The following is a 20,591-nucleotide window of genomic DNA, read 5'->3' on the forward strand; positions in this document are numbered from 1 at the left end:
AAATAGAAAAATTACATATGAAAATATGTAGCCTGATTTTATTTTACACACCCTCCATCTAAGTACTCATTAACTCTCACCCTCCTTTCCAGCCCTCCCCCCAAATTTAAAGTATCAGGAACTAGAACTTTCTATTTCAGTTTGTGTGCCACGCCCTCAAGGCTTATTGGAAGCTCGAAATCCAGAAAAGTGAGTGGGGCCTTGAAAATTTCCGAAGGTGGAAGGAGCGGCGGCGGAACTGTGTTGCGAGGCCTGTGTTTCTCAGTGGGAAGCCAATTCTGGGGACCGGTAGTGGAACGCTCTGGAGCTTGTTTCCGGCCACCTCAGCAGGAAGCGGAGACGCCAGTAGCTGGGTCTCCGGGAACTGAGGTGGAGATCTAACTGTTGTAGCGGCGGAGGAAAGCCAGAGGACGCCGACGGCCGTGCGGCCCAGTGTCGGGTTCCCGTAACCTGCGAAGATGTTGTTGCTCACGATGATCGCCCGAGTGGCGGACGGGCTCCCGCTGGCCGCCTCGATACAGGAGGACGAACAGGTGAGCTCCTGGGTCCCCGCGACCCCAAGTCCCTGCCGGGGGGGCTGTGCTCTCAGCACATGATTTCTTCTCGGAACGCGGGAGACCCTGGCTACTTCCCAGACACTCCCGCCCTCTCTGAAGCGCTCTTTTACCTTTTGGCTTTGGAGAGACTACCTGTTAGAAGAAATCTGCTCTGAAGGCGGAGGTCGATGGTTGTGTTACATGTTTCTCTTAAAACGAACCAACGAAACGCTCTGGAGAAGGGATAGGTTCGGCTGATTGTGACCCCCCAGTGTTCTGTAACGCTTGAGGGACTTGGTTAAAATTCAGGACTTCTACGTAATTTTTTTTTGCTGCTAATAAGGTTGACTGACAGGCCCTGGGTTAAATCAGCTCCCACATTCTCCAGCTCTAGCACCTGATCCTTGCCCTAGCTTGCTGATGCTATCGGTTGAAAGTGGGTGAGGTAATATTGCCACATATAGGCACCTGTTTGAAGTTCAGTACAGTACCTTCTTTCAAGGTTATGCCCAATTCCCACCTCCTTCTATAATTCTTACTGTTGGAGTTATAGCCCCTGTGTTATCTTCCTGTTGGGCTTTATACCTTTCTCTTACTATTTTTCTTTGCCTTTTAATAGCGTTTCCTAGCAGGCAAGTGACAGATCTTAGTCATCTTTGTGTTTATGACAGCTTTTACAACAGCAGCTTTATGCTCCTAGGTGCTCAAAAATGTATTGAATTGGTTAAAAACAACAACAACTCCAGACATCTTGAAAAGGAGCTCCTTTGTGCCTTAGTCTCCCAAGGGAAATTTCTGGTGTGAAACAAGTTTCTAGGGCCCAGTTGGGAGGTCTCTGAAGAAGGGAGGCTGAGAATGAACTTTTTATAACATGTTTAAAGTAACCAGTTTTATCCTACTTTCTCATACAACCTAAGTAGTTTTTGGACGAAAACTTCAAGGCCTAAAAATAAGACGGGTTGTAGATAAAAAAAAATTGCGCGTATCTTTTCTAGGACTTTTTGTTCATATATTCATGAAAAATAAATTAGTAAGCACATCAAATGTGCCAAGCCTGGTGCTGATGCAGGGGATTAGCGCACATAGACCCTACTTTCCTGGAACTTAGAGTTTGGTGGAAGAGCCAGACAACTGACAAGCAATTATAACATAGTGTAACTGCTATGGAAGAGGAAGAAGGTTTGGTTAAACATGGAAAAGGTATGGTGACATTTAAACTGACAGTAGTGTCAAGTAATAAGGGAGGCTTCTCTTTAGTTGTGTGCATTTGTAGGTTTGATGTAGAAATGTATTTACTTTCACTTTTAGAAGAACAGTGATACAGATTTTGAAGTTGCAGGTCATGCCAAGTGAAATGTTTTCGGTTCATTCAACAAAACAAGTTTAAACGTTGATATAAAATGTGAAAAAAATGGAGCATGCCCTGAATTTTAAATTGTGAAATATTTTTCTCTTTTCCAATTTGTTAAGATTTTCTAGGAACACTCTGCAGAAGGAGTGGAAGTTTTAAATGGAGCATGATTTGGAAAAGTAGGATGGTGTGGCGAAATATTCTTTAAAGGATGTGTCGTTTGAGAAATAGTTTTCCCAAAGCGGGGGAAATCTGGTCAGCTTTCCAGCTATTGCATTGAATTTCAATGTGGGCAAAGAATACAAAATGGATTTGAAGTTAAATTAATATTAGTAGGCTCCTACTCTCTACCTTAATACTTTATTGAAAAGTTGACATATTATTGTGTGTTTCTTAATTTAATTACAAATTAGGTATCCATCTACCAAAATGGGTTACTTTGTTCAATTGACAAGGAAAGAAACTTTACACAAAAATATTTTTTGTGATTGTAATCCCATGGTGATTTCCTTTAGAAATGTTGACTTAGAATGATAAAGTATTAAACTTTTATTACCTGCAAAAATATCAATTGTAGACTAATTTTTACCATTACAATAGTATACAGAATATTTATAGAGTGCTTACTACATTCCATGCACTGTGCTAAGCTTGTCAAGTGCATGATATCATGCAATGTTAACAGCAATAGATACTGTTATCATCCCTACTTATAGATAAGGAAGCTCTGAAATTTAGGATGGGTCTCTTGAGTAAAGTCACATAGCTTATAAGTAGCACAACAAAATTTTTTTTCATTTTTTTAATCCTCACCCAAGGACATGCTTAGAGAGAGAAAGGGGAGAGCGAGAGAGAGAAACATCGATCGATTGCCTTCTGTACATTTCCCGACCAGGGATAGAACCACAACTCAAGTATGTGCCCTGACAGGGAATTGAACCGGCAACCCTTCGGTGCACAGGACAGTGCTCAACCAACTGAGCCACTCTGGCTGGGCACAATGCAGTTTTTTATCAGGGTTTCTTAACTTTAGCACTGTTGCACTACCTCCACCCTCCCTCCAGTTGTGACAACCGAAAATGTTTGCAGACATTGCCAGATGTCCTGGGGTGGGGGGTGGCGGGTGGAGCAAAATCAGCCTGGTTTGGAACCCTGGTTTTTAATCAGTATCTATCTTGACTCCAGACTAGAGCCTTAGTACCTACCCACTACACTAAATTTACAACCTTGTTCTATGACTTTTTAATCATGTATTTACATCTTAGGAGTCCAGAAATAATTTTTTAAGAAATGGATATCTCTTCCAAATACTTTTATAGTAAGTATCTTAATTGTCCAGGTCAAATAATTCAATGTACATTTTCAATGATTTACACTGATAAGATAGAACATATTTTAAATAGTTACTGGGTGCTAGTCCCTGTACAAGCTGCCTTATTACAGCAGTTGGATGGTTATTCAGATAATACAATAGGGAGTAAAATAAAAAAAATATCAGCAGATTGTCTAATGCATTGTTTCCTCTGTGCTTAACTAGAAATGTAGACCTAGGGCAATAGAGAGATGAATTTTTCCTTTCAATCCTAGAGTCCCTAACTGATCATCTATTTTTTCTTTCTTCCTTTCTGCTGTTTCTCCTTTTCAGGTGTTTGCAGTTTTTTCACCTACCTTTCTGTTCTACCTCAAAATGAAACATACTCTCTTCTCTTTCATTTTGCCCCAGCTCTGTGGACTTGAAGAGCTAACCTAGTAGGCAACAGGTAGCTCCAAAAAAAGCATAGTCTGTTTAGAGTTAAATGAGTTTTGATTAATCACCTTACTGTAATTAAGAGGAAAATGGTTGGTTCTGGTGCTTCTGGCCTTTGACCAGTTGAGCTCATCAGGAATTTAAAAGTGATAAGCGTTTACCTAAACATTCTGCAAAGGCAAAAGATGGCATTTGATACAACTAATTGTTCAGCAGTCCTAGTGACACCAATGAAAGGTATTGCAGTTGTTTGGCCAATTACTACCCTGTACTTTTGATATTATATACAGAACCACATCCCGAATATGCTACTGAATGAACTCAGATTAGTTTCAGAATTTATCAGACAGTCACATCCTCTTCATTATTGCATTACCAACAGATAACTTTCCTTATAGTGTATAAAAGGTTCAAGTCCATTTTAGATAAAGTAGGAAACAGAATGAAGATATCTACTTTAATTATTTTTAGGTAGACTTTAATCTTGAAAGCAAATAGCGTTTATCTTTAACATAAGTAGTGCTTATGTTGTGAGACCTAGATTCAAGCTGCCACGTGGTTTCTTGAACACTTTCTATGAATTTGACTTAATATTAAATGGTAAAACATCACCTAGAAGGTGTATCTGCTACTGCTGCAGCAGTTTTAATTGAAGAGGGGGTATAGCAGCTTAAGGAGCAGGAGCTCAGACCTAGACTGCTTGGGCTCCAATGCTAGCCCCTTTTCTTCTTGGCCTCAAGCCCTTGAGCAAGTCTGACTAGTCAGATATAAAATAAACTTTAAGGTGCTCACCTGCCTTTAGCTGTCAAAAAACTTAACATCTGTGGTTGTGGATATTTTAAAAATAGCAGTGTATGAGTTCTGTGTGTAAGATGCTGATTTAATTCGTTTCGGGTGGAGATTGTGCCTGAGTATTTTTTTTTAAGATCTCCAGGTGATTTTATTGTAAAGCCAAGGTTGAAAAGCATTAATCTACATTGGTATTATTTCTTGGCACTTTAGTAGCGTTTCCAACTTTATTTCATTCTTTTTATCTATTGTTGTGGGGTCAGAACTCTTCTGAATGCTACATAATGGCATGGGGAAGCAAACAGATTGGCAAATACCATTCAAACCTAGGAACGCAGGATATTGTGCACTAGTTCAAAGCATGTGATAGTGTTCAGTCTCCTTTACTGGCTGACCAATCATGAAAAAAAATTTATATATATACAAGGTGTCCCCCAAAATGTATACACACCTTAACAGCTGATAGCTCAATTTTGAAAATGAAATGTATTTTAATAAACACTGCCTTTATAATTATTCAAAGTGTGTGTGTACTTTTTTTGGACACCCTATACACCAGGGGTCCTCAAACTTTTTAAACGGGGGGCCAGTTCACTGTCCCTCAGACCGTTGGAGGGCCAGACTATAGTTTAAAAAAAACTATGAACAAATTCCTATGCACACTGCACATATCTTATTTTGAAGTAAAAAAACAAAACGGCAAAAACACCCGCATGTGGCCCGCGGGCCGTAGTTTGAGGATGCCTGCTACACACACACACACACACACACACACACACAATATTGTTTAATGATAGTATATAATGTTAATTATTTCAAAGTATTAATATATAAAACTATACATATATACACATGTACATGCATATATATACTTATATGTGTTGATATAGAAGTATTTCTCAAGTGAACAGCATTATAACAAATCATTGCCATAAAGACAGTGCTGAACAATTTATTACAAATTGATAGTTCTAGTGGTCTCTGCCTAACTCCCAGGTTCATTTGTTTACTTTCTTATTCATATTTAATTGTTCAGTTTACCATTTTATTCTTATTTATTTTATTTTTTTAATTTTTTAAAATATATTTTATTGATTTTTTACAGAGAGGAAGAGAGAGGGATAGAGAGTTAGAAACATCGATGAGAGAGAAACATCGATCAGCTGCCTCCTGCACACCCCCCACTGGGGATGTGCCCACAACCAAAGTACATGCCCTTGACCGGAATCGAACCTGGGACCCTTTAGTCCCCAGGCCGACGCTCTATCCACTGAGCCAAACCGGTTTCGGCTATTTTATTTTTTAATTGAGGTGTAATTGACCTGTAACATATTAGTTCCAGGTATACAACATAATGATTTGATATTTGTATACACTGTGAAATGGTCACCACAATAAATCTAGCTACCATCCATCACCATACATAGTTACATTTTTTTTCTTGTAATGTGGACATTTAAAATTTCCTCTCAGAAACTTTCAAATATGCAGTACAGGCTATATATATATAAAATAGAGAAATATGCTAATTAACCGGGACGCCTTAACGGGTCAACCGGACAGGAGGAGGTTGCGCGCGCAGCGTCTGGGGCGGGGCGTCAGGGGCCTCCATGCGCCTGTGCTGGGGGAGGGCCTGATCAGCAGCAGCTGCGGCTGCTTCAAGGGCCAGAGAGGGAGGCAGGGCCAGACCAGCAACGGCCGCAGCTGCTGCGGGGCCCGGGGAGCGAGGCAGGACCAGACCTGCGACTCGAGGGTGGGCAGCGCTATGTGATTTCGAATCGCACGCTGGGCTCCTAGTGTTATTAATATTAGTCTTCATGCTGTATGTTAGATCCCCATGACTTATTTATTTTATAACTGGAAATTTGTAACTTTTAATCCCTTTCATCTGTTTTGACTCACTACTCCCTCTTCCCCCTGGCAACCACCAGTCTGTTCTCTGCATCTATGATTTTGTTTTTTTGTTTTGTTTTGTTTGTTTTGTTTTTTAGATTTCACATATAAGTGAGGTCATACAGTATTTCTTTCTTTGACTCACTTAATGTAATGGCCCTCAAGGTCCATCCATGATGTCACAAATGGTAAGATTCCATTTTCTTTCTTTTTTAAAAAAAATATTTTATTGATTTTTTACAGAGAGGAAGAGAGAGGGATAGAGAGTTAGAAACATCGATGAGAGAGAAACATCGATCAGCTGCCTCCTGCACACCCCCCACTGGGGATGTGCCCGCAACCAAGGCACATGCCCTTGACCGGAATCGAACCTGGGACCCCTGAGTCCGCAGGCCGAAGCTCTATTCACTGAGCCAAACCGGTTTCGGCAAGATTCCATTTTCTTAATGGCTGAATAGTATTCTACTGTGTATATATACCACATCTTTATCCTTTCATCCATTGATGGACACTTATGCTGTTTCCATATCTCAGCTATTGTAAATAATGCTGCAATGAATATTAGGGGTGCATATATCTTTTCAAATTACTGTGTTCATTTTCTTTGAATAACTACCCAGAAGTGGGATTGCTGGATCATATGACAGTTCTATTTTTAATTTTTTTTTGAGGAACCTCCATACTGTTTTCATAGTGGCTGCACCATTGTACATTATCATTAAACAATGTTGCATATATATTTACATTCCCACCACAGTGAATGAGGGTTCCCTTTTCTCAATATTCTCACCAACACTTGTTATTTCTTGTCTTTTTGATATTAGCCATTCTGGCAGGTGTCAGGTGGTATCTCACTGTGGTTTTGATTTGCATTTTCAATTCACCATTTTAAATATAGCTATACCTACTTGTACCTTGCTTATCTGCCGTTGAAATAGTTTTTTATTGCTTCCTCATTTTTACTCTTAGCTCAGCATTTTACTATATAGAATTTTAAGATTTCACTTTGTTCTTTCTCAATACTCAACCTCAGATCCAGACCAGTAACAACACTCTAACCACTGAGCAATACTGACCAGGGCTGGAAAATTCTTAAATGAAGGTGTCTTCTTTCAGGCTTTTCGGGACCTTCAAAAGTACCAGAGTCAGGCTAAGCAACTCTTTCGAAAATTGAACGAGCAGTCCCCTACCAGATGTACTTTGGAAGCTGACACCATGAGTTTTCAGTGAGTATAATCCTGCTTTCTTTGTGATCATTTAAGTATGAAATACAGAAATACAATAAATGTAAGTAACATGTGATGAGAATAATTTTTTAAAAGTAAGATAACTTTAAAAGTGTAGTCTCTTCATGAAGCCACTTCCCTAGCTCTGATTCTGCAAAACTGAAATCTTGGTTTGTTTATTCAACTTGTGTCTAGTGAATGCTGTACCTGTCATGCAATAATAGATAGCTTTTGCTTTAGGCGCTTCATAGAACCAGACACATTCAGGTTAGTACCCTGCTCAAACATCTATATATATAAAAGGCTAAGTGTCCGTCCTTCCCTCCAACCAGTAGCTGTGATGCGCACTGACCACCAGGGGGCAGACGGTCAACGCAGGAGCTGCCATGAGGCGCACTGGCCATTTAAAAATAAATTGCACCATGGACCTGGTGCCAACAAACCAACACTTGGCTTCCCCCAAGTGGGACACAAGCCCTGCCACCACCCCGGAGCGACACCCCACCAAATCGCAGCCAACGCTGCCAAGACCCCATGGCGCAAAATGCGGCCCACAGCCCAACCCAGCCCAGAAACGGTTGCTGTGAGCGCGGGTAATGATGTTACATAGCAACACCCAGCTTCCCCTCCCTAGTAAATAGCCTCCTTGCAGTTTCTTTAGCCTAGGAACACGACTTGCTTTATAGCCAGGTGGAAACATTTTACAGTTCAACCAAATATCTGTGAAGCGTTTTCCTGTGCCTCATTTCATTTGATCCCTACTGAAGTCCTGGAGTAGATAGATAGGAGACTCAGTAGAATCCTTTTTTTTTTTTTTTTTTTTTTTCATTAGCAAGACAACGGAGATTTAGAAAGTTTAGAAACTTGACCCAACTGAAAAGAAGTAAGAAATGGTGGAACTTGAAAATGACTTAAGGTTTTCTCACTGCGCAGAATATAGTTAAACACTGCTGCAGTTAAATATTTTACCCTTTATTCCCCTGCATGATATACAATAATAATCTGCTTCGTGTTGATATTTACTGCTGTGTTTCTGACAATTATCTGAAAGAGAAGTTGGGGTGCTTCACTGGGCTGGGAAAAGTTTAGCTAAATCAGAAAGCAGGTCTAATTAAGCAAGTTTATCTATATATAAAAGACTAAGTTGACTCGCGCATTCACAGTACATATAAAGCTCTTGCTAGCACAAATCACGCATGTGTTTCTGTCTGTCATCGTCGATCGTGAATTTGGTTGACACTTCTATTATAGAGAAAGGGCGAATAGCAGTATTAAAATATTTCTTCTAATTAATTTCCTTTCAATGTGTATGAATCCATGCACCGGGACACTAGTTTACTAATAGTGTAACCTTGAACAACTCATATATACTTCTCCAGGCCTCAGTTTCCTCTATAAAGTAGGGAAAGTAATCATAGTTTTTATTCCATGTAAAGGAAATCCACGTATATCTCTTAATATCTTGCCTGGCACATAGAGAATAGTTAGTAAGTGTTACTTATTACTTAGGAAAAAGAATTATAAAAGACACTTCAAGAGCATCTCAATCCTTGATTATAGATAATGCATACAGCTGAGAGAGGGATCAAAGGCACTTCATTGGATTTCAAATGATATACAAAATTGGTATTAAATGTGTAATACATGTCAAGTTTGAAGGAGATAAAACAGGAAGGATTAAAGAAAAGAGAGGATAAGAAAATCAGAGAAAAAGAAAAAAGGATTAGCTGAATAATGTTGCTATTTTAGGAACTCAGATACTAAGGTGATATAGACCTGGGAGCAGCCTTGTGTATTTAACTTAAAAGGAAAAAAACAAAAACCGCTACCCATCAAAAACAAGCAAATAAGTATACAAAAACAAAACAAAAAGCCCTGGCCTATTGGTTAATAAAGTAGTGGCATTAAGTTTCATAAGGTATTAATTTGTGTAGTTTATAAAACATTTCCTATAAACCTAATTTTTAACATCAAAAAGTTAAAGGCACTTAATTATATAATACCTTTATCTCTACTATGGGTTAGGAAAAAAGCAACAAAAGATAGGACAGCAGTATTATTATCATCATCATCATCATTATTATTTTAAAGGGCCTGAGTGATCATATAATAGACTAGAAACACTACTCTGTGGAGTCCTAGGATGCCTTAGGAGTGGGGCAGGGGTGGGGGACCCATAGACTCCTACTTAAACTAAAGAACGTATTTTATTTTCTATACATATTTGTCTTCTGAATGTAATTTTAGCTGAAATAAAGACTACAATGGCTAAAATACATTTGAAAACCACTGAGTAGCCTAACCTCTTTCCAAGAATATCTCAGACATGTAATTGTTACCAGACAGGGGACGTGGCCCTGAGCGGGTCTGCCTAGGGGCAGGCTGATAGTGTGTGGGTTCTTGACTTCATGCAGGAAAGATTCACAACCCGAGTCCAGGTGATTTTCCGAGGACAGTTATTAAAGCTGGGGACAGTGAAACAAGGAAGGGCCTAGGATAGAAGAAGCAACAGGAGAGGGACTAGGTGGGGAAGTGAGCCTAGGCTGGGCTGCTTTGGCTCACTAATAAGTCAGAGAAAAGGGGTACAGGGTCAGGGGGTCGCTGCCCATTGCTCCCTGGTAGCAAGCCTTGTGGGGTCCTTTAGAGTTTAGGACAGTGATGGCAAACCTGTGACACGCGTGTCAGCACTGACACGCGTAGCCATTTCTGATGACACGCGGCCGCTGAGGCGGCCGCATGCCGAGGATGAAACATTTGCTGCTCCTGAGGATGAAACATTTGCGAAATAATGTTTTTTCCTCAAAGTGACACACTACCCGAGTTATGCTCAGTTTTTTGGCGAAGTTTGACACACCAAGCTCAAAAGGTTGCCCATCACTGGTTTAGGAGATACATGCCTGTGGGGGAAGAAGAGAGGGCTGGGAGAGGCACCCCAGGTGCTCCTGGGAGGGAGAGCATGCCCTGGGACTTTCCGTTTGAATGTTTTAAAGGCTGAGGGTTTATGAGAGACTCTCAATAGAATATTAATCAGTTTTATGCTGGTGCCAAAATAAGATTTATTTCCTTAACTTCATCAGTCCTTGGGTACGGTTGGGACAAATGGCATTAATTGGATTTCTGCTATCTGTTTCCCGATTAGGGTGATTTAGGCTGTTTACCTCTGGTTGGGGAGGAGAAATGCAAACCATTTACTCTTAAGTGTCTTTGGTTTAGGGACAATAAGATTATGTAATTTACCAGATGGCTGTAAACTGCTTATTTAACTACCTGCCTCAGTTTCCTTGCTCTGCTTGTCTGCTTAGTAGCTCCTCTCAATCATAGTCCCTTCCAGAATGTCGGGAAGCTCACTCTCACAAGAGGAAGCCAGCTCTGTTACTGGGCAGTTTCCAGTTGATACAGAGTCCTCCTACCTTGATACCAGGATATTTTTATTCCCGAGGTCATTATTTTCTGTAAATAACATTAAATTCTGACTTTTAAGTATCTATGACATTTTTTAGTTTCACTGTTTTTCTTACAGCTGGAAGGAGTTTAAAACTGTGTATACTAGTTTACCATACATAATCAAAGGATGGATGGAGTCACAACTCCCAGATTTCAAGAAAAAGCCTTAGTTATTAGGACAGTTTACTTCAAGAATTATATAGTGAATAGACAGTTGTACTACACATGACTAAGTACTCCTTTTGGAATATACTTCTAATAACAGAAAGATGTTTGCTTTCTGATTCCAAGGGTTTGTTGTTTGAAATTGGCTTTCTGACTTAGCCTCCCACAGCTTAGGTTAGAATATTTTTGAAAAGCTTATATGGTACTGAGAGTCTGCTTCAAATTGTCAGAGGAATTGTTACTGTACAAACAACTTTTTCTTACTTTTTTGTCTCTCTCCAGCTACATTATTGAACACGGAGTGTGTTACTTGGTTTTGAGTGAAGCTAACTTCCCTAAGAAGTTGGCTTTTGCCTTCCTAGAAGATTTACACTCAGAGTTTGATGAACAGTATGGAAAGAAGGTGCCCACTGTGTCTAGACCCTATTGCTTTATTGAGTTTGGTAAGTTTTTGTTCCTCACCTCTCTTTCAAGGGAGCAAAGAATGTGGAAAAGCTATTTGTTACGCTGATGATTTTCACATAATTTTACTGAAGTTTTGGATTCTGCCTCTTTCATTCCACCTTTTTTTGTCCTTTTAAATGATGGGGCTTCCTTCTTATAAGTAATTTTCACTAGTCTTTTGATCTTTTCCCCATAGAACTTGCCCTTTGCCCTTTTTGGTTATTTGGTTTGATTCTTCATTATGGTCAAGTCTACTTAATTGGTATATAATAGCTGAGTTCTTTTCCCAAGCAGACACAAACACACTCACAGTAAGGCTCATTTTATGGAGGTCAGAATTTGAAAATCAGCAAGATTTTTGGTGTCTTGTTTCTTTTAGAAAATAAGATTCTCTAATTTTAAAGAAAAGTATCAGAAGATAGATGGCATTGGGGGATAACATTTACTGCATGCTGAAGTAGTGAGTATGGGTGTTGATATTTGTATAAGAATTATAGACTCAGCACTGCTCAGCCTTGTTAAAGTATCTGATGGCAGTACATCAAAGGAAATGTCCTAGTACAGCAAGTAGAGGAAGTAAGAACAGGTATGGTCAGCCTTCACCGCTGACGTTTTTAGTTAAAAAAAAAGGAAATTGTTTTTTACTATCTCTATATTTCTGAAATGTTTCGTTTTCTAGATAAGGAGATCATCTTGTTTTTTAGAAATAAAGTTTAGCAAAATACTCCCGTGTTTTATAACTCTGCAAGAGCTGATTGTTTTAATGTATGTGTTTTTTAGTTTTACGTTTGTAGACAATAGCAGTCCAGTAAGCCACGAAAAAAATAAGACTGCTGTTGTCAAGGTCACACAGAAAATAATTGGTACACGCAAGTTAGGTTAAAGGATTATAGACAGAGACATGAATGGGTTATAGGTGAACTGCAAGGTACTGGGGCCCGTAACACAGTAACTGTTACCATCCCCAGGCCCAAAGGAATGAGAAAAAGAAGCAGTTTCTGGATTGGGGATAGAGAAGGCCAGCTCCAGTGTAAGTTGGTGGAGGGACATTGCCAGCCCAAAGTGATTTTTCAGGGAGGAGCTAGAGGATTAAATACCCTGATGTCACTGTTTGCTCTTCTTTCCTTCTCTTGGGTCTCCCGCTTTGGCCCAAAGCTATATCAATACGATATTTTTTTTCTTAGCATGGACTATTGACATAGTCCATGTAGGTCAACTTCCCAAGGCAAAAGCAGGGTGCAGAACAGTGGAGAGGAGATCAAAAGAGGCAAATGAGAGGTATCCAGCACAAATAGCTTAAGATTTTGGTCAGATGTTGAGAATGTAATCTTTAATAATAAGTCATTCTTCTACAGTTCTGAGAAATATAGACATGACCTAAACATGAATGAAGCTGCAGTTTTAGAGTGGTTATTTGGGAAAACTCCCTAATACATGTCTGCTTTACCTAAAGTTTACGAACAGAGTGAAATTGGGATGAACGTTAAAGAAAATACTTTAAGACAATTTTTTTCAACTTTTTAATGATAGAGTGACTCTTTTGCCATGTTAGGCTATAGAAATGCTGGATATTTGCCAGCTTTTTTTTTTTTTTTAATATATTTTATTGATTTTTTACAGAGAGGAAGGGAGAGGGATAGAGAGCTAGAAACATCGATGAGAGAGAAACATTGACCAGCTGCCTCCTGCACACCCCTCACCGGGGATGTGCCCGCAACCAATGTACATGCCCCTGACCGGAATCGAACCCGGGACCCTTCAGTCCGCAGACTGACGCTCTATCCACTGAGCCAAACCGGTTTCGGCGCCAGCTTTTTTTTAAGGGAATGTGTCGAATTAAGTAATGAAACTGTAAGAGTCCTCAGAATACAGTTGGAAAATGTCTGCTTTCAGGAAAGGCTTACTGTAGTGAGTCTTAATTTCTCTAAGGATCCTGAAAGTAGGTACTTCTAATTTGCACTTCGAAGGTGTGCAAAGGACATTTCTCCTGCATGGTCATCTAATTGTATCTTTACAATTTACAAATAAAGAAATCAAAACTCCCCTTTTGATACTCATGCAATAGCTTGGTTAAGCATGGATAGTAGCAATCCAGCACTAAACTCAGAACTGCTTAATCCCTATTTCACTATTTTGATGGACATGAAAGAAGTCGTTCATGGTAATTGTTCTCCATCATTCTAGAGACCTACATTCAGAAAACCAAGAAGCTGTACACTGATAGCCGTGCTCGGAGAAACCTAGGCTCCATCAACACTGAATTGCAAGACGTGCAGAGGCTCATGGTGGCCAATATCGAAGAAGTGTTACAACGAGGAGAAGCACTCTCAGGTAGTAGCTAAAAGCCATACGAGTCTTACGAAGAGGTGGTTCTCATTCCAGAGGCAAGGATAGCTTATATTAGTGTAACTTGCATGCTGTCAGAGTCTATGGAGCACTGTTAAGACTTCATCTCTCAGAAACAGATGACATTATAAAGCTTCCAATATGATATGTTTTTTCTTAGCATGATTAGATTTGTTGAGTTGAAACAGTAAGGGTCTCATTCCATATCAGAAGCAATTACTATTTCCAAGATATTTACAAAGTTCAGTAATTATTTACAGAAACACGTAAGTGAGCAGAAATGAAAAGAAGAATGAGAGGAAATTGTCAATTGCTGTGGTTTCCTGAGTAGCCACTTGGGGAGATTTTACTGCCTCGAGATTAAATGTTATATAATCCTCTGCTGAAACTTTAAAAACTCTGAATGCAAGATAAGATTTAGTCTGGTCTCAACTTACTTTTCATTCATTCAGTCATTATTATTGTGTACTTGTAATGTGCAAAAGCATTGTGTTCTCTATACTGGGAGGTAAGGAGATTACAAACTCCTCTCCTTCTCCCTAGTTACAAACATTCTGACTCAGTCAGGTAATCCTGGACCTGTTCTTTAAATCTAGATAGGAACTACCTCTATGAAGAAGCCTTTGCTGCCCTGGCCAGTGTGGCTCAGTTGATTGCATGTCGGCTGTCGGCCCATGCACCAAGAGGTTGCTGGTTAAATTCCCGGTCAGAGCGCAGGCTCTATCCCCAGTATGGGGTGTGCCAGAGGCAGCCTCTCATCAACATTTCTCCCTCTCCCTTCCTCTCTCCCTCTAAAATCAATACAAACATATTTAAATAAATAAGCCTTTTCTGATCCTTATAGTCCATATCACATTAAATTCTTTAAAGCACTTAGCTACATATGGTGTTTGGTGTTTTTTAGCACTTAAAAGGGTGTTTGTGTATATGTACTTATTTATGTAAATTTCCTGAAATATATATTTGGTATTAATAAATATATTTATACTTAATATATTTATTAATACCAAATATATATTTAATGTTTAAATGTTACTTAAGTGTTTAAATGTTATCTAAGTTTTTAATGTGGACATGTACTCTTTAAAAGTGCTTATGTTTTATGTCTAGTTCATATATTTCTTTTATGTCTCTCATAGTAATGATCACAAGTAGATGTCTTAAGAATATTTCTTGAATTTAACCTTTCTGCATATTCATGAATAAATTTTTTATTATATATTGCAAATTTTAACCTTTATGTTACAAGGAAGCAGTTGTCCAAGCATATAGCTTCACACTCTTTAAAAATCTAATTTTAAGTGAGTCTGTGTATATTTTCATCATAACAGACTTACAGTTTCTACTTGTGATAAAGTAGACCACAGGAACTTTTTTAAAAATCCAAAATACATATATTGATGAGTTCATAAAAAATGTAAAGAATTCTCTCCTAATGCTTTGCTGGCTGCTACAAAGCTGAGATGCTGATTGAAAAAGAAGTACATTTATACCCTGAAGTAACTTCATCTGATTGGGAAAATAAGTAACATTATCAGAAATTTATAGATGGTATAAGAAACAAACATCAATGGAACACTTTGTGCTAGACAAGATGTTAGGGGGACTACATATATTTTATTAATTCTTTAGAGTAATCCCAGGTGAAGTGGGTGGTGTCGAACCAGTTTTATAGATAAAGAATCAGAAACTCAGAAAGGTTGAGTAGCTTCATAAAAGCCACACTGCTTTTTCGTTGGCCCACGGAGTTGTCCATTTTCATTGTATGGTAGTTTTAAATAGACATATAGACAATGAGAGCTATAAAAATATAGAAGGAAGTAGATAAATGTGAACTGAGCAGGAAAGATTCTTGAAATTTGATACATCAGGAAGGAGTGAAGAGTGGTATTATAAGAGGAAGAAAAACCATTTCTGTCTGGAGCATATTTGAAGGACAGTGAAAAAAATAAGCCCACCTCATATACTGTTTTCTTTCTCTTTAAGCTTCTTCGTAATAAGAATCCATCTTTTATGCCTTCTTCTCTAATTTTTAAAGTTGTATAGCTAGTCTACTTTGCATTTAAGACCCAAGAATAGTTCCTGTGAGTTCTTTCAGCAAGATCAAATTATGACCTTTTTTTACTGCCTAAATATACCTATTTCTCTTAAGTCATAGGTTTTGTCTTTTCATTCAAAGGTGCACTGTAAATTTCACAAACTTAGGTATCAAAAAACATGTTTTGGCCATCATTGTATCCTCTAGCACTTCACATGGTGTCTTCACATATTTGCTAAACGACTTCTCCAAGTAGTAGCTTTGTCTTAATGATGCCATGTGCTTCTAAATGTTCTGATGCAGAGGAATTCACTTAACTATTACTTATTTCATATGCCCTAATACTTGTTCCTCTGTCCAGTTAGTCTCAGCAGATTTAGATTCATTTAGCAAATATTTATTTATTGCGCACTGACTATATATGCCAGACTCTGTCCTAGTTACTGGGGATATAGCAAAATAAACACAATAGTTAAAAACCTCTGTCCAGTGAGTTGTACACTCTAGTAGACTGGCTAGAAAGATTCCTTGCAGCATTGTCATGGTTATTTCTCATCCTGTAACTTCTTTTTTTTACATGACTAGGTGTTTTTCTTACAGGACAAGTTGATAATTTAGAAGTAGCTGTCATGCCTGTGCTATTAAGTAATGCCACATTTCTCAATCAAAACCAGTCTCTATTAGGCAACTCCAAATATTCCAGAAGCATTCTCTGAGGAAGAACAAACATTCAGATTGCAAAATAGTTTTTCAAAAACTTAAAGAAGTAAAAGTTTGATCAGAATTCACTTATGTCAAATTGAGAGTTTGTTTTTATTATTAAAATATGCCATGTATTTTAGTCCAGTCTAGCTTTTGTCTATCTGGCTATTTCTCTTAATTGCTCAGTTAACAATCCTATCTAATAAAAGAGTGATATGCAAATTGACCATCACTCCAACACACAAGATGGCTGCCCCCATGTGGACACAAGATGGCTGCCACAAGATGGCCAGCAGGAGAGGGCAGTTGGGAGGGACCAGGCTTGCAAGGGAGGTCAGTTGTGGGTGATCAGGCCAGCAGGAGAGGGCAGTTGGGAGGGACCAGGCCTGCAAGGGAGGGCAGCTGGGGGCATTCAAGCCAGCAGGGGAGGGCAGTTAGGGGTGACCAGGCTGGCAGAGGAGGGAAGTTGGGGGCGACCAGGCCTGCAGGGAAGGGCAGTTGGGAGGGACCAGGCCTGCAGGGGAGGGCAGTTAGGGGTGACCAGGCCTGCAGGGGAGGGCAGTTAGGGGTGACCAGGCCTTCAGGGGAGGGCAGTTAGGGGTGACCAGGCCTGCAGGGGGAGACAGTTAGGGGCAATCAGGCTGGCAGGGAAGCAGTTAGGCATCAATCAGGCTGGCAGGCAGAAGCAGTTAGGAAGGCAGGCAGGCGAGCAATTGGGAGCCAGCAGTCCTGGATTGTGAGAGGGATGTCCCAGATTGGAGAGGGAGTAGGCTGGGCTGAGGGACACACCCCCGTGTGCACGAATTTCGTGCACCGGGCCTCTAGTTGTAAGAAGATAATGACATTACAAATGCCATTTACTTGTAGGGAAAATAAATGTTGCAAAATATTCTAAAAAGCTTAATTTAGTAGATAATTGGTGGTTTTCTAGCACCTATATTAGTCTCTACAATGTGAAGAATTTTAGACATTTGGCAGCATTCATCATTGAGATATAGCTTAATATTCAGTGGCTGGTTCATTGGATTTCCTGGTTATCTGAGTGTTATTTTACATGAGTTATTATTTTTTAAAATATGAGGGAATATAATTTAGACCATTGAAAGATTATGGAGATGCTTAATGTCGGCCAACATTTCTCAGATGTTTACCATATGCAGGCATTGTGCTCACTTTACAGGCATTTGCATGTACCTATAAGCCTATGATATAGTTTCTGTTATCCCCAATACATAGATGATGAAACCGGGGCTTTAGTGAGGCTGATGCATCTGAAATTTGACCAAAGAGTCAGAGGCCAGAGCCTACACTCCTAACCACTTCACTATGCAGCCTCAGGAATTTGAACATTACTTGGTCTGATAATTTTTAAATGCACTGTAGATTTTTCAGTGCTTTAGGATCATGAATTAATCAGTACAGGTAACTTTACCCTTAAAATAAAAGTGATCATTTAAGCATTGTGGTTGTTTGGTATAGTGCCACTCCTTTTGGTTATTTTTATGACTTCATACATTTGATAAAATACTTCCATGGACTAATTAGTGTTTTCCTCTCTTCCTCTTTGACAGCATTGGATTCAAAGGCTAACAATTTGTCCAGTCTGTCTAAGAAATACCGCCAAGACGCGAAGTACTTGAACATGCGGTCCACTTACGCCAAACTTGCAGCAGTGGCTGTGTTTTTCATCATGTTGATAGTGTATGTGCGATTCTGGTGGCTGTGAAGTAGTGAACCGGTCACTGGCAAGGGAGAACCTAGACCCCGGCACGTGTGTGTTTTCAGGAAGCTGAGCTCACAGAGATGTGTGTTAGAATCCAAGTGGGACCTCTGCCTTTAAGGACCTTGCAAGAAAAGACAAATCCTGAAAAGGAAAGGTTACACCTCATTTAATGAAGCTTAACCCTATGTGGAAAGTCTCTTTGGGGGGCAGAGGCTTTCTCTGGGTGCTAAGCTGTATATGTTAGGGAACAGTAGATTGTTTTATTTTGGGTATTTTTTTCCCCTCCCAGTGTTTTACATTTTTAAAACAGCACTGACTGGGGCATTCATTCTTTAACGGAGCCATCAGCGAGATTTAACTAAACCAACCTGTGCTAGCAACAGGCTGAAATTCCTTCAGAGAAGGCAGCCCTCTGGGAAGTTTTTTGACTCTATCTGATCAACATTCCTTTTGTTGGTGACATTTGTGATTTTCAGTAATCTGAGTTTTCGATGGCCTTTTAAATAAGACTCCAGTGTGTGAAGGTTAATTGCTGTGCAGCAGAGATCTTGTCTGTTGGCCCCTGTAGGAAGTTAACCTTTGTTATTTTCCTTTTATATTTTGCTTATTGCACAATTGCTTTAGGGTTAAACGAATTATATTAAGATGCCTTGAAATTCTATTATAGCACTCCTTGATTAAGAAGCTAAAATGTTTTCTGTCATTTATTCCTTAAAAGACTTAAATTAGTTTGGGACATGCTTAATTTTGTTTTGCAATGTCTGGTTTATATGAAGAGTGAGGATAGCGTACCTGTAGCCAGAGGCCCCTGACTTAAGAAGAAAGGCCCGGTTCCTAACTAGAGCTTTGTCCTGCCCCGTTCTCACTGTCTCCACTACAGTTTCCCCCACTCTCTCTCTCTTGTCACCGTTTGCTGACATTTAAAAAATTATTCTGTGCCCAATAGTTTCATGTCCCATCAGCATCTTCTCAGGACAGTCTCAAATTTCAAAATGGAGAATGTTCAGCTGTGTGGTTAAATTTAAAGTTTTGCTGAGTGACTACTCAAACTACTAAATACATTTATCTGAGAAAGTCTCTGAGGGCACCTCACACCTGCATAAGTTTATATAAATTTTCTGAGAATGACCTAGAGCTAGGCAACTCATTTATAGTGTCTTCTAGTAACAAATAAGAGGACATATGATTTTTCCCCTTTTTGCTCAGGGATAATGGGGATTTTCTTTTACCTTCTGAGATTGAATTTTCTAAATGGGAGAATAGGTCTTTTAAATATTGTCACAAGGGCCTGCAATATAACCTATTACTCCTACAAATACTGCAAATATTTCTTTAAATTGTAGAGGAAAATGAGCCATCTTCTTACCTCTTAACATCTTTGGAAAGAACTTTAACCAGTGAGCAATTTTATAACTGTGGGCTCATTTTATAACTGTGGGCTCATCAAAGCTACTGTCTTGATTCCTGATAGAGAAATTCTATTTCCTTATGACAGGCAAGGAGAAATGCTTATTTTATTCCTGATAATTTACAGAACTAGAATAATTTTTTTTCTTTCCATTTTGGACCTACATCTGCCAATTGGAGTTTTGTGCATGAAATATAAAGTTACTTTTTATAGAGAATAAGTGCTTTTAAGTCTCTAAAGGGCTCGTCCCTAGGTAATGATGTTGGTAATAAAGCCTGTGAAAGGCTGAAAACTAAGTAGAGGCACCATAGCATTTGGTGCTTCTGTAGGAGTGGATAGTGGCAGCTCGCTGTTGAGAGTTGCATGCTGTAACCAAGTGGTCAGCAGTGAAATAAATACTTCTAGAATGTTCCCTTCAGTGTGAAGTGTTGTTATCTAGTTTATTTATGTCCCTATAACCTTCTAGCTATTTTTCTTCATAAACTCAGTGGGTTAAAAAATGAGAAGGGGATTATGGAATGACAAAGGAATAAGAAAATGGTTTAAGATTATGATGGTAGAAAAAGAACAAGACTGTCATAATATGGCTCCTACTTCTGCTCTTTATTAGAGGTGGTAGGAAGGGAAGATCTGACTAGATGAAATGTATCAGCAACCAAACAGCCTTCTAGAATAGAATGTGTAATTAGCGTGCAGTGTTACTGGGGCCACATTGAGAATAGATACCCAACTTACTTGGGGAAGGAGTGTAGTAAGAAAAGGAGAATGGGGTATTCTAG

The 20,591-nt window shown here is 39.2% G+C and overlaps 1 protein-coding gene across 1 annotated transcript; it reads left to right on the plus strand.

Annotated features, from left to right (window-relative positions):
- Nucleotides 1-327: 327 nt before the first annotated feature.
- SEC22B (SEC22 homolog B, vesicle trafficking protein) lies at nt 328-20,224 on the plus strand. Its single transcript, XM_079761751.1, has 5 exons — nt 328-533; nt 7,433-7,542; nt 11,434-11,594; nt 13,780-13,926; nt 18,253-20,224. The coding sequence occupies exons 1-5, from the start codon at nt 459-461 to the stop codon at nt 18,405-18,407; spliced, it is 648 nt and encodes a 215-aa protein (XP_079617877.1). The 5' UTR covers nt 328-458; the 3' UTR covers nt 18,408-20,224.
- Nucleotides 20,225-20,591: the final 367 nt, after the last annotated feature.

The sequence above is a fragment of the Cnephaeus nilssonii genome (assembly GCF_951640355.1).
Source record: "Cnephaeus nilssonii genome assembly, chromosome: 21".
Taxonomy (NCBI): Eukaryota; Metazoa; Chordata; class Mammalia; order Chiroptera; family Vespertilionidae; genus Cnephaeus; species Cnephaeus nilssonii.

What these genes read in the sequence shown, in the direction of transcription:
- SEC22B (XM_079761751.1), top strand. Translation starts at nt 459, where the DNA reads ATGTTGTTGCTCACGATGATCGCCCGAGTGGCGGACGGGCTCCCGCTG. An exon ending in CGATACAGGAGGACGAACAG is followed by an intron (nt 534 to 7,432) that starts GTGAGCTCCTGG and finishes GTCTTCTTTCAG; the next exon opens with GCTTTTCGGGACCTTCAAAA. An exon ending in CTATTGCTTTATTGAGTTTG is followed by an intron (nt 11,595 to 13,779) that starts GTAAGTTTTTGT and finishes CCATCATTCTAG; the next exon opens with AGACCTACATTCAGAAAACC.